A 13,231-nucleotide genomic window follows, 5' to 3' on the forward strand; every position below is an offset into this window, starting at 1 on the left:
GTTACTAAATGTAATTTCCATGTTGTGTGAACCTGGTAATTTAAACTCCCCGGCTTACGGATTCAATTTTCAATTCACGTAGGCTTGTAATGAGTTGAAGGCAGTGACAATCGATATAGATTTAATTTAATAGTACATGACTTGTAAATGAAAAGTTAACCAAACACCTCACCGCAAATTGTCAAATTTACATATACATGTTAAGCATATTCAAAATGTTCATATAACTCGCACTTTCTCCGGTAGATGTTACTATAGTAGTTCAATTTCCTGTCAATTCATCTAGCCCTAAAGCTAACCCTATAAATCACCACAGTTTTAAGTTTGTTGCAACCCTAGAGTGGTTGACGTAAAGCAAAATGCTCTTTTCGTTCTGTAAATCTTGTCTTCCGTCAGGTAGAAATTTATAGGGCTCATTACACTGGATTTGTAGCAGTATAGCAGACCGATATTGATCTTTCGTGTTATTGAATTTAGAACACGTGGATAGAGCAGGAGAATAAATTTAGAGGCTGCTCGTCAGATCCAGAGTTAAGTCATGTTTCGAACAGGAAAACGGGTCGAATGTGACGCAAATTGCAACTTTGCGTCACAGCAACCTGACAGTCTGTACAAATCTTTACTTTAAAATTGAAAATTTGTATGTTATTGCAGTGGATAGTATATCGAAAATACTAAAAAACAATTTTCAATTCAGTGTAGTCTCATAATATCTGATCAAGTGCCCTCAATTTTATTTGTTTAGTGCCCCCATATCAGCAGTAAATTTTCCCATATATGAAGTGGCGGAATTTTATCACTTTTTTATGGTTTTATTCCGAATAGTTAACACTCGCCAAGGCTAATGATTTTCAGACAATTAAAACAACAATTCAAGCACACATCCGTGGTAAATTACAACGTACGCTAGAGAAAGTAATTAGAGTTCTGAGCAAGTAACACTACGGAGGCTCCAGAAGGGTCCTTCGGCACCACTCCAAAACCATGAGAGTGGGAAAAATATTGTCTTAGTGTGGAAAACCATATTGTCGGGTTTTAATTAGGTTGCTTACAATTCGCGATTTTTCCTGCTTTAAAGGTCAAGGTGATGTTTTATATTTGCTCTGCAACTTTTTGATTATTGCCTGGGACGTGTTTACCGAAACTCGAGCAAATGTGTACAAACGCCTTTTGCCTCGTCAGCTTAACCTTTAGTTCATTAAACCACTTCTAGAAAATAAACACACAACATCAGGTCTTACAAAATATTTCGTATATCTACACAAACTTTATTAACACTACAGTTTGAGCATTCTTACCAAACATAAATTATTCATGACGTTATTCACCTATTTATTATATGCTTTACTTGAACAAAAACATCGGACACTGAAAGAGGGTAACTTGAATTCGAAAAGACAAAAGACCGATTTAATTTCTTGTTGGGGAAATAACTCACTTCTGAAAATTTGCTTCTAAGCACTGAAAAAGATTAATCTGTTTTTGCTATTTGTGAAAATACACCAAGTTATATAAGATTTTATTATGTGCAGGCGGAGGGATCTCACTGGAATAAGGCAGATAATATTTAGAAAACGAATTTTCGCTTCCAAACATTAATCACGGTTTGAGAGACATTATTAACTATATTTGGTGTAGGTTGAACGGTGTTTTCTTAGGCATTTAATATAAATTAATACACTTTACTTATTATAACTCTAATTAACACAGTCTAATTTAACACACATAACAGCTTTCTTACAAACTAACAAATTTTAATTCGTATATCAAATCGGTAAACAAATCGTATTTAGTTAGGAAAAGTAATTAAACACAATATTACCAAGTCTGAATGTTAAATAAACAGATATAAATAAGAGGAAGCTACAGGAAATTCCACCGAAACTCCAAGTTTCTCACAGTTGGGGTAAAATATTAGAACTTCTGAATATTACCCGGAGATTTAGAATGTAACTTCAGACGTACTATTTAAGATTTTGTTCTAAATGTGGTTACAGCGAGTAATTGATTTTTAAACTAAAGAAAATTAATTGTTAGTCAAACAAGTCAGATATGTAATTTATGGGGTGTTTAGATACAAACCAACCTAAAATTTGTATCAGACTCTATATTAAAGCTTAAAGAAACAAAAGCTGTTCATCCTTAAAGAATCAAGTTGATTATAAACCACCCTCACTTTCTCACTTATTTACCTCAAGTTCATATAATCATTTCATGTATCAAATGATCGTAAAAATGTACATGGTGATTTTTCAATTTTGAAATATGTTTACAATGATATATCACAAATTATACGGCTGTTTTGATACTGACAAATAACTGAAAAGAATAACAAACCGTACAATTTCCATTATTGTAGTTTGCAGACGTACAAGAGGCGGAAAATTCAAGAATATGAAAAGTTCCCTCAACTTCGGAGACCATTTCCATTTTAAATTCTTACTTTACCATACCAATTATTTATTGAGGTGCATTTTGCTTTATGTTTTCTTTATCGAAGTAAAATAGTCATTTTGTGGACGCAATAACAACTCAACCAAACATGAAACCCATCAATGGATTTTAATTAAGCCGCATTTTACCAGTCTACGGTAAAAGTATCGGTTTGCTAAACTGTTGTGATATATAACTGGAACATTCTTTAATATTTTCCTGAACTATAGAGATTGTCTTAAAGCTAGATAAATTGACAGGAAACGGAAAGCAGAGCGATATACGTATAAAGGAAAGGAAGTTATTCGAGCTTTATTGCTTGACAAGATAAGACAGCTTGCAGTAACTTTTAGTTTTTTTGTTCGGTGTCTTAATGCTATAGTAAATTCATCTATATAATTTAGTTTGTTTAATTAAATAGCAAAAATCAGTTAATTTTACATGCTCTTAAGCTAGTTTTCTTTGTCTTTGAGAATCTAAAGAAAACTCTCAAAAAGTTATTAGCACGAATTATTTTTAAGCGCCTAAAATGTATCGAATAATGGCTTTAACCTGGATATTCCTCTTTGCTGGAAAATGGCGGAGAAAAGCTTTTAAAATTGAATGCTGTATGTTGAGAAATGTGAGCATACTCTCAAAATGAAACGATTACTTTGTTAGAATGCCAACTTAGTTTTCAAGCAAATTATTAATAAAATATGAGTGTCGCTAGTGTAACTAAAACTCTTCTGTTATTTCAAGTTGAATGAAATTTACTGAAGCAATTTCTTATGGAAAGGTCAGCTCAATTTTGAAACAACACCGTAATATTCCTTATATAACGAAGAAAATGCATCACTTACATCCAGGTGACGCTATATGCCCCGCATATACTATATGAAACCAACAGGTGACTTTACTATATCAGCGTAATGTTACTGTGTCTGGTGAAAGTCGTAAAAGAATCAACTAAATTTGTTTCTGGAAGTACAAATACCATGCAATTTTGGACTTTCTAGTTACTTTAAAATGAATTATATATTTTTCCAGTGTGACAAAAATTAATGTTTAGTTTAGCTTATCTGCAAAAAAAAGGATTTAAAAAATGAGAAATAAAACAGGATGTCCAGGGCAGACAGATTGGTACACTGAAATATTCTGCTGTTTTGTCAACGTTAGTTATTTGGTTGTATATCTACCCACGTTTTATTTAAAGTTGATGTTTTTATTGGAACGGAATTAATTTTGCTTGGTTTCTTAACCGGAGACTGCATAGAAATCAATAACTAGGTAAAACATCAGATAAACCTACGCTTTAGGTTGATTTCAATTCATTTATATAGAGTTGATATAAAAGAAAAATATTGGCTTGATGTTTTTAGTAAGTGGGTAGATAAGGTCAGTATCAACAACTGTTTACTTCTGTTTTAGTTTACCATAAAATCGATTTTATATTGATGACTTAAACTCAAAAATATGTGTGACATGATGACATTTGAAAAATTGCATCAGAGCTTTCCAAATTTTAACTTGTGACATTAAAAAGTATTTCTGACAAACCATTTTTTACGCTTTAAAATTCCAGACAACATTTTTTCCTTCACCTGACGTGTATCCCGACATTTCTAAATCTATTCAAGACGAAAAGTGAAAAGTTGTGTTTCGTTACCCTCCACAAAACTTAAGGTGAAACTACACCCCTCGTTCTGAGTAAACAAGCTGGTCGGATGTCGTTTGTGAAATTTGACCTTTCGCTCTTTCCAAGCGAAAAACTTGATATAACCCCAGATTTTGAATATAAAATATTCAGGATACGTGACGTGTAAGTTCTTTATTCCGGTTTTCAGATATCTTTTTTCTCGGATTTCCGTGGGTTGAAGATGTAACGAAGGTAATTCGTTTCCACGGTTGGTCGCTAAATTAGTGTAGATTATTTAACAGCGAAAAAAAAGTTTCTAAACTCATGCCATGTGCGGAAACTTGAGGGCAACGCGAGACTGAGAAAATAGGAAGTTTGCTGTTATTTGCGATGGCCAATTAGAAAGTTTTGGGGAGAAATAAGTAGTAAACTAATTTGTTACTAATTCTGTATGAGAAAAAATACGAGTAACCAAACGTTTTTCTTTGTACTAATTATATTTTTAATTAAGATGTACTACTGCTGCAAATAATATATTTAAATATAGGTTAGGTTAGGGTAAACAACAAATTAATGTATAATACGTCAATTATTTGGAATTGAAACAACACAATGAACAGTCTAATACATCCGTTCAAATAATAGCATTAAATTTAATTCGTATTTGGGAATTTGCACTAAAAGCTCAATTCGATTGCAAATAGAATTTCCAATACGCTTATTCTGCAAATAATAAAGTGAGATACTAAGAGTAAATGATAATTTGATTTATTAAATGTGCTGCAAATTTATTGAAATCAAAACATTTTGAGCTTTTTACAGTCGCTGAAACTATCCCAAAAATGGAGACATTTTCATTATTTTGAGAGACCGTATTGTTTTTACTTGACGGCTTTTAAAAGCCTGCCTACGTTTCCATTCTCACGCTTCGTTTTTCTGCATCAACGGAAAATTGAAAAGCAAAATAAATTCAAATGTCGGCAATAAATCTAAATTGCTTTTAATAATTCTAGGACTGCGGTTATATCTAAACTAGCTTCAATAATTAAAAACAGCTAATTCCAAAATAAATTTAATTAAAAATGTGCAACTTCCTAAAAATAGACCAGTCTTACTAAAACCAGCCAGTCGTAAAAGAAGGAAGCCAAGGATTTACGGATTATTTTAATCTTGTTAAATTCAGTGCAGTAAAAGCCACTTTCTGAAAGGACTCTAGAACAAAATTAAATGTATCACATTGTTGTTTGCTGTTAAATTAATTAATTAATTTACTTTAAAAGACTTGTCAACACCGCTGTTTACCGAACGGTAGCAATCAAAAGTTTTTTGAACATTCAACTTCCACGGCAAGTGCTTCAGGATAGAAATAAGCTCTAAAAGACAATGGACTGATTTAATTCGGCTTCGCAGAAATGGTCCACTTAACGAGATTTACTTTTAAACTGGCTTAGGAAGAATCGAACTTGAATTGAATCGAGTTGATACGAACGAAATACCGTGGAACTATTTTAAGGAGAGATTTCTCTGTTTCTTCTGTTTGCACCAACTACCAATAAAATTGAGTTTTGTTACTCTTTCCTTAAAGACTGTACTAATGAAGTTACACAGGAGTCATGCACAAATAAAACAATTATGAATTAATTACTGGTTTATTTCTGAACAAGGAAAACTGAAACAAAAACGTTTTTATAATTGGTTTAAAGCACCATACACCAATGATACCAATATTGGTGAAATCCTTGAAATGTGGCCATAGATGGAAGTCGGCTATCTTTTGTACTGCAAAGAATGTAGCTTTATCAATTTCCTTTGTAAAGGCAGATAGCAATTCGACGCTTCGTATTGGAAATTGGCGTCATTCTCCAACTCATAAAAGTACAAAATAAAAGTAACCGTGGGAACAGTCAACATGGCTAACTCACAATGAAGTTTGCTTTTCATTGTAACAATGACTATTAAAATATAAATAGGATGTGGACATATGAGAGCTTTAGCAACCAAGTGAATACTAATCCCTGGTATGGAGTAAACTCAATTTATTTCTACCAATTGAATTTCCCGTTCTTTTTAAAAGCCTTATTAAGATATAGTGTTGTTTGGGTCTGTTAGTGACAGTTTTCCTCCCACACTTGTTGCCGGGATGATCGCAATAAAAGGAAGGATAAACGAGCAAACCCAGCAGTATTTTTTAATTATTTTCTTCATCGTCTTGCTCCATTTTCTATATTTTTAATGAAATACTTGTCTTCCCTTTATTGTAGACACTTATTGACATTAGCACAAGGTGGGAGATCAACAGAAGGAATAATTAATGAGGGACGACCCTGTTGTATAAACCTTTTCACTCTCTAGCCCAGTTTGACCTTTTGTTTTTTTTAGTTTACCAGTTAATTTAGTATGGCGTTTGGGAGAGTTCAAAACCGGTTTGTTATTTATTCCCCTTTTTCTAGAAAAGTTTTTTCTATTAAATTGCACGTTAAGTAAATTTGTTTCAAAACTTTGGAGAAACTTTTGCAGTTTGGTAAGCTACAAGACTCAAACAATAATAATGATATCCTTGGTAGAGAGAGTAATAAGCTATAATAATAAATTTATATCGGTTGATAAAATCGCAGGGAGTCGGACCCCTATTCATGCTATTGTAATACAGCGATGAGGAAAGTGGGTCAATATTTTAGGTATCATAGCAACAAAATTTACTCAAGCAAATGTGTACAATTGGTTAATTAACAAACTTAATTCTCTCATTCTGTATGAAATAGAATATTACTAAATTCATAAAGTAACAATTTTTACTTTGACAGGAACAAATGCATAGTTGTCCAAATCCAAGCAATGCACAATAATTTTTTCTAATATTCAGTTACAATGTTTTTGAAAACTGCATTTTTTTGAAATACCGAGTCAAGATCCTAAATTTGATTAGACCCATTTTGTCAATTTAAGATTTTTATTTCAAGGTAAACTGGATTAACTCTTTGAGAATAACGATATAACTTATGATAATGCTATTATGATAATTATTACTGTCCTAGTGCTCATTTTGTTGTTCGAGATGGTAGATAAACGTTTCGTTGTTTACCATTAACTTGTAGATCATACATTTTTTCTATTTAACATACAATAATGATAATGTATATTGTTGCAATTTGCAAAAATAACTAGGATATTTCCATGCAGTACACTAATAATGCTTATGATATCTACGTTATAGAAAACTGTTATTTTAATATTTCTGGATTCATAACCTTCGTCACTTTGTTAATTAGTGAGAAACGTAATTGAAATATAGCTGTATTAAAAATGTAAATCAAAATTGTTGTTTTATCAGTCAATTCATAACTTGCGTATCTGAATATTATAATTTGCACAATCGAAGCAAAACTTTTAGCTTTCTTTCAACTGAAAAAACAGTTTATTGTAGAAAGTTTAAGAGAAGAAACGAAAAGAAATCATTAACTCAAGTTGCTGTTCTCTACAAAGTTTACTTTTCGATTTAAAATTCAAAAAAAGGTTGACAAGATATTAATGGAAACTCAAACCAAAGTAAACACATTTTGAATGTTGCTTCCTATTTTTCCTGGATTCTGATTATCGAATTTTAGAATTTATCTGTTCAGCATTAAGTGTCAAAAGCTGAAATTTCAATATTCTAGGAAATAACCTGCACTTGACAAGCAATTTTAAATTGCATTTCCTTTACAACTTGAAAGTCGTAAGGTAGTTCAGTAAAAAAAAACAAGAAAATATTAAACATTAAACCTGCCATTATTTTAACACAAACAAGAATATTTTTAGTTTGTCGTTGGAACAGAAATGAGACTTATAAAGCAACAAGCTTTGTACTCTTTTTATATAATTTTGCATCAAAAGTATGATTATTTGAAAACACACAATTCCTTTATGGTGTTAGCTAAGTTACAATAAATTCCTTATCAGAATTATAATAAGTTTTGTGTTTCATATTAGAGTAAATTGTATTGGTTTTTGAAGTTGTAATGTAAACACTACAGTTTCTAAACTATTTAAATGTATTTGATCTGGAACAATTAGTAGGTAAAAAACACTTACCTATAAAGCATCCGTTCTTGTCTATCAGCCTCCACATAAATCCTATAGTACATCAGAATCATAACCATACCAGGGACCCAAAAACTTACACTGGACGAAATAATTGAATAAGTTCGATTTACAACAAACACACATAACGAAGGATTTTTCCTTCTAAACTCCAAATGTTCACTAGTGGTGTACCATCCCATGAAAATGGGTAGAAATGACATTAAAGCCGGACTGCACCACACTATAGTTAACATCATAAACAGTCTTGCATTGGTCATTATCAGTGGATAGTCCAGTGGCTGTACTATTGCGTAATAACGGTCAACACTTATACAGCACAAATGTAAAATTGAGGCTGTAGAAAAGTATACGTCCAAAGAGTTCCAAACGTCACACATAAAGTAACCGAAAATCCACTGTCCTCCGGTTACTTCGACGCTAAAATTGAAACACATGGCCCAAATGGCCACTAACATGTCAGCTAAAGCTAAACTCACTACAAAATAGTTTGTGATAACGCGTAATTTTCGATGTCGCATCACTGAAACTATCACCAAAAGATTGCCGAGCAATGCTGCGATGATTATCAAAGCCATCACTGTGGTTTTCAATGCAACCAAATAAGTCCAGGGGTGTAGCCATGTTTTTTCCACACTCATAATTTTCAACGAATCGTTCACAGAGCCTTCACAGTCACTTTCGTTAAGGGTTAGATTATGATAGTCTAGATCTAGGGACAGTTCAGTGGACAGAAATATCAGATCGCTCATTGTCTAGTGCTTCAAGATTAACGTATTGGATTTTGGTTTGGAATCTTCAATTTCTTCATTGTGAGTCTGCTATTGTCACACTGAAACAAAAAAAGAGTTTCAATTTCAGTTAATTTATGACTAAAATTGTTTTAGTAGTATTGTCTCACTAAAAAATTTAAATCAAACTAACAAGACAATTAAGATTTAAAGCTACTAACAACAATCTTCAGGGCTCTGAATAATCATCTCAGAGCTTACCGTTAATATTCAAAATAAATTTAGTACACAAAGCAAGAAAATCCAAGTTGCACTAGCTAGCAAAAATAAAACCGATAAAAGCAACATTCATTCGCGCTTTCATTTTGCGGATAACCGCAAACTTCCGGTAGTCTGAAAAGTTTCGGCGGTTTTCTCCCATTAAAAAAATATTTACCGAAGGTTCAAAAGCACATTTTTTAGATTAGCATTTAAACTTTTTTGAAAGTGTCAGTTTTTATCAATAATTCCCCAAATTCAGTGATTTCATGTATGTCTCCAAGCGAAGTTTATAAAAAGATTATGCCACAAGACAGAAGAAAGATTGAAACTATACTATTGCTAAACAAACAGCTTATTATAGTTATATCATTAAGTTTTCATGTAAGGTTTTACTTTAAAAGTCACTTTTAACTTTTACTAAAGCTCTACTAGTAGTAATTAAAATAAAGGTGAACGTTTCGATAATAGGCAACGTCCCAGACCTCTATCGATCGCAGATGATTAATTCGACACTTCTCTTAATCGGTCCTTTAATAGAGACAGATTGTTACCAATGTGTGCCTGATGCATTAAATCAATCTAACAAGAGAAATTTGGTTAACCGAAACGCTTTCTCCTCCTTGCGTTTTGATATACTGCTTAATATCCAGCGGTAAAATTGTGGCCTCGAGCGATGGAAATATTTGGAAAGTTGTGGGGAAAATTGCGAAAAGTTCGGTGGTTGTAGAGTCGGTTTCATACGGAATCATGCAAATATTTGCATAAGCTTGTTGATGTAAAATTGAAACTTGAGTTGTGAAGCTTAAAACGAGCGAAATAGTTTTTTGGGGGTAATACCACGAGAGCTTTAAAATTACCGATAATTTTTTACCGACGAGTTTTTTAGGACGAGGGAAATTTGAATACTAGAATGAAAATTCTCAGTATAATGCCAGGATAATAAGTTTTGACTTGGTGCACCTTTCTAAACTGCTGCTAACATCTACCAATTACAGTACGTTTATAATCCTAAATAATTGTAAATATTAGCATCCCTGAAATTACGTTGATTGCAGCGTTTTTGCTTAACAAAAATAAAACATTGCGAGCAGGTTGTTTTTATTTCACATTTTATGGCAAGCCCGCTACATCGGTAATTTTCTCATTTTGTTGGCGTTCCAATTAATGCGTTGACTTGTGTAGATTTTAACTTTTCCCGCATTTAAGAGGTATTTAACATTTCCCGTGATTGTCCACGTGCCCTTGTTAAACCCACCGTAATTATTACGGCTGTCGATTAGAATTTAACCGATTATCTCATATTAATCTGTCAACCATGGTAAATTACGGCGCATTTCAACAATGAATTATTAAAGCTCTTTTCTGAAGTAATATATCCCGTTTGCCACTTGAAGCTTCTGGAAGTGACGATTTTCTGCTCATTAACAGCCTCATTAATTTTAAAATAGAGCTTAGCTGGGAATAATTTGCGTTTTGCCCACGGTTTACGCGGAAATGTTTTTATTACGTTAGTAATGTTTAACTATTTTAATTTAAATGATATTTTTCTGATCAATTTTGTTACAAATGATCTCAAAGGGTAAATAGGCAAGTAGTAATTAGCCAGTAATGGATCCATAAAACCTTTACTACTTTCTAGCACATCTGGAGCATAACTCGTATCCAATCACTTTTGATTTAACTAATGAATTTATTTTTTTGGTTAAAATTCTTGCCAGAAGTTAATTGAAATTAGTGCAATTTTAGTATTATTAGTTTGAGTTATCTGTTTATTAAAACTACTTAAAATGTAGAACCTTAAAGTCATATTTAACAATCAATTTTAAGTTTTTTTCCTTATGTAACACGGACAGAAATACGTTTTGTTACCTTTTTTTGGCTTTTAGTTCCTTTAGTTTAGTTATATGTGTAGTTATTTTAGTTCAATACAACTTTATTATGAGGTATGTCATAATATTCCAGTTCGGACAACTTCAGGCAACTTGAAACAAAACCTCTAAAAACGAAAAAATTGACAATTGTCACGTGACAAAATGTGTACGATTAGCGCAGTCACGTGATAACTGTCACATTATCGTCTGCTTGGCGAAAAGAGGACTAGCCACACTCGTATATATTAAACTAAACCAATCGATTTTGGTGTTCTTATCAGTACCAATTACCAAAAACCACCAGCACTTCAAATAATCAAAGTGAAAACGCAGTGTTTTGATAAAAAAAATAGGTACAAGTTTATTTTGTTATAAAAATTATGATTACATTTTGTGTGAGAGTGTTACTGTTTCAGTTGTGATGATTCCTTAAATTTTTACTAAAAAAAACTATGTTGGATCCAATAAACAAAGAAGAAAATAACAAGCCAAAAATGCTATTAAAATCGAAAATAAGAGGATTGATTGGTGGTTTGTGTCTGGCAAAAACCACAGAAATTGAGCTGCCAAAATTAATTGTGAGTAGAATCTATGTTGCATGGTGAGTTAAGTTTCTTTTCGTTTTGAGAAATTTGAAGAAGGTAAGGTTTTCGTGTTAGAAAATATCACTTTTAAGTACCATTATATGTAGGTACTTAAATAACTATAGTAAAATTGCCAAAAATGCATTTAACAGAAGAATTTTAAGGCTCTTTAATGTGAACAACCAGTATAAAGAGTTATAAAGAAATTACTTAACCAACGCTAATTTTGCGGAGTTGCTGTTCCAAAATTGTGGTAATATTTCGGCTCGTTCCAGACCACTAACCATGCAAATTCTTGAACAGAAAATAAAGCTGAAAATTGGCAAATACATTTAGGTTTTAAGCGTGGGATGCAAATTCACAAACTTTTTGAAATTTCCAAATATCTCTGTTATCGCAATTTGCTGGTTTGTAGTTAATTAACATCAACGTGAATTAGTCCGTCATAGTGTTGAAAAATACAGTAAATTGATGAGGGTTGCTTATAGCACAAACTGGCAAAATTAGCGGTGTTCTGAACAATTTCTGTGATTACGTATTACCATCATATTTTTCAAGGTTCTGATCACGTTTTAAATTCAAACTGCACATAGCGTGCTCGGTTGTTTAGGTTTGATTAATTAATCAATGCCAAACTCGTTCATCAAAACGTTTCCACTATTTAAATTGGCTCCTGAACAAATAGTACATTTTTTGTTGCATCTCAGTTATTACTTTACTCTGTTAATGTTATTTTGGATTGAGAGCTATTTTCAATTTGATGCAAATAAGCGTAAAAATGCACATTTTGTGTCATGTTTGCCGCAGTTTACACACACATGAATGGCATAACAGTAGTAGCTAATTCATGAATGTGTGTGTAAAGCACGCAATGCATTTGGGACTATGACGGTTATTAAAAACTCCCAAGCATAAAGGGTAAAATTACATTTTTGGGTATTTAAAGTCGTTTTAATTTAAACGACAATGAAAAGTTGATCATTCAAATTAATTAAAACATTGTTACAAACAATGTTAATTTTATTTTAACGTGGAGAGGTAGACCTCCTACATAAAATACCTGTATTGTGACGTATGAGGTGAAAACCATTAGATTAACGCAAGACCTTTATAAGTAATTAACACCCCAGCTACCCGAAACACGAAATTTAGTAGTTCTGAGATTGACTGAAACTTTACTCTCCCCCCATCTTAGATTAAATCCCTTACAAAACTTTGTCCTTAAGTAGGATATCTGTTTTGGATCGTTTTCTATTTGAAAACAAAATCTACCACACATTTACCCCGTTTCTTAATTTTGGAACCAAGTTCCTAAATAATATTATCAGAGAATCGCGTCAGTTAACTGAGAGTGCCCCTGAATTTCCAATTACATTTCAATCAATTCCGGAAACAGGTTGTCTGTTAACGAAAATGTGATGGGATTAATACGTAGGTGCTGAATTAAGGCTTGAAAGTTATTTAAATTAAATTCCTGTTATTTTTTAAGTTACTAAAATTTGCTCAGTTAGAAATTATTAGATTTTCAGAAAACAACAAATAACTATTTACTGATATGAATCAAAATGATGCGATGGCAATTTAAAATTATTCTGTAGTAATTAAATTTGACTAAAACCTGATAGGCGTTATTTAATCACTGCTATTTCAACT

At 32.2% G+C, this 13,231-nt stretch overlaps 1 protein-coding gene across 1 annotated transcript in view; it reads right to left on the reverse strand.

Annotated features, from left to right (window-relative positions):
• The window catches only part of LOC145727779 (uncharacterized), an 82,244-nt gene that overhangs the window by 13,251 nt on the left and 55,762 nt on the right, over nucleotides 1-13,231 (reverse strand). Inside the window, exons 5-6 of the mRNA XM_081977601.1 lie at nucleotides 9,726-9,924; nucleotides 8,123-8,886 (exon numbers count right to left, since the gene is read on the reverse strand). Of these exons, the coding sequence (XP_081833727.1) occupies nucleotides 8,123-8,886; nucleotides 9,726-9,924 (963 nt within the window). The remainder of the gene's footprint in view (nucleotides 1-8,122; nucleotides 8,887-9,725; nucleotides 9,925-13,231) is intronic.

This window comes from Ips typographus, linkage group LG4 (genome assembly GCF_016097725.1).
Source record: "Ips typographus isolate SLU linkage group LG4, UJ_Ityp_2.0, whole genome shotgun sequence".
Lineage (NCBI taxonomy): Eukaryota > Metazoa > Arthropoda > Insecta > Coleoptera > Curculionidae > Ips > Ips typographus.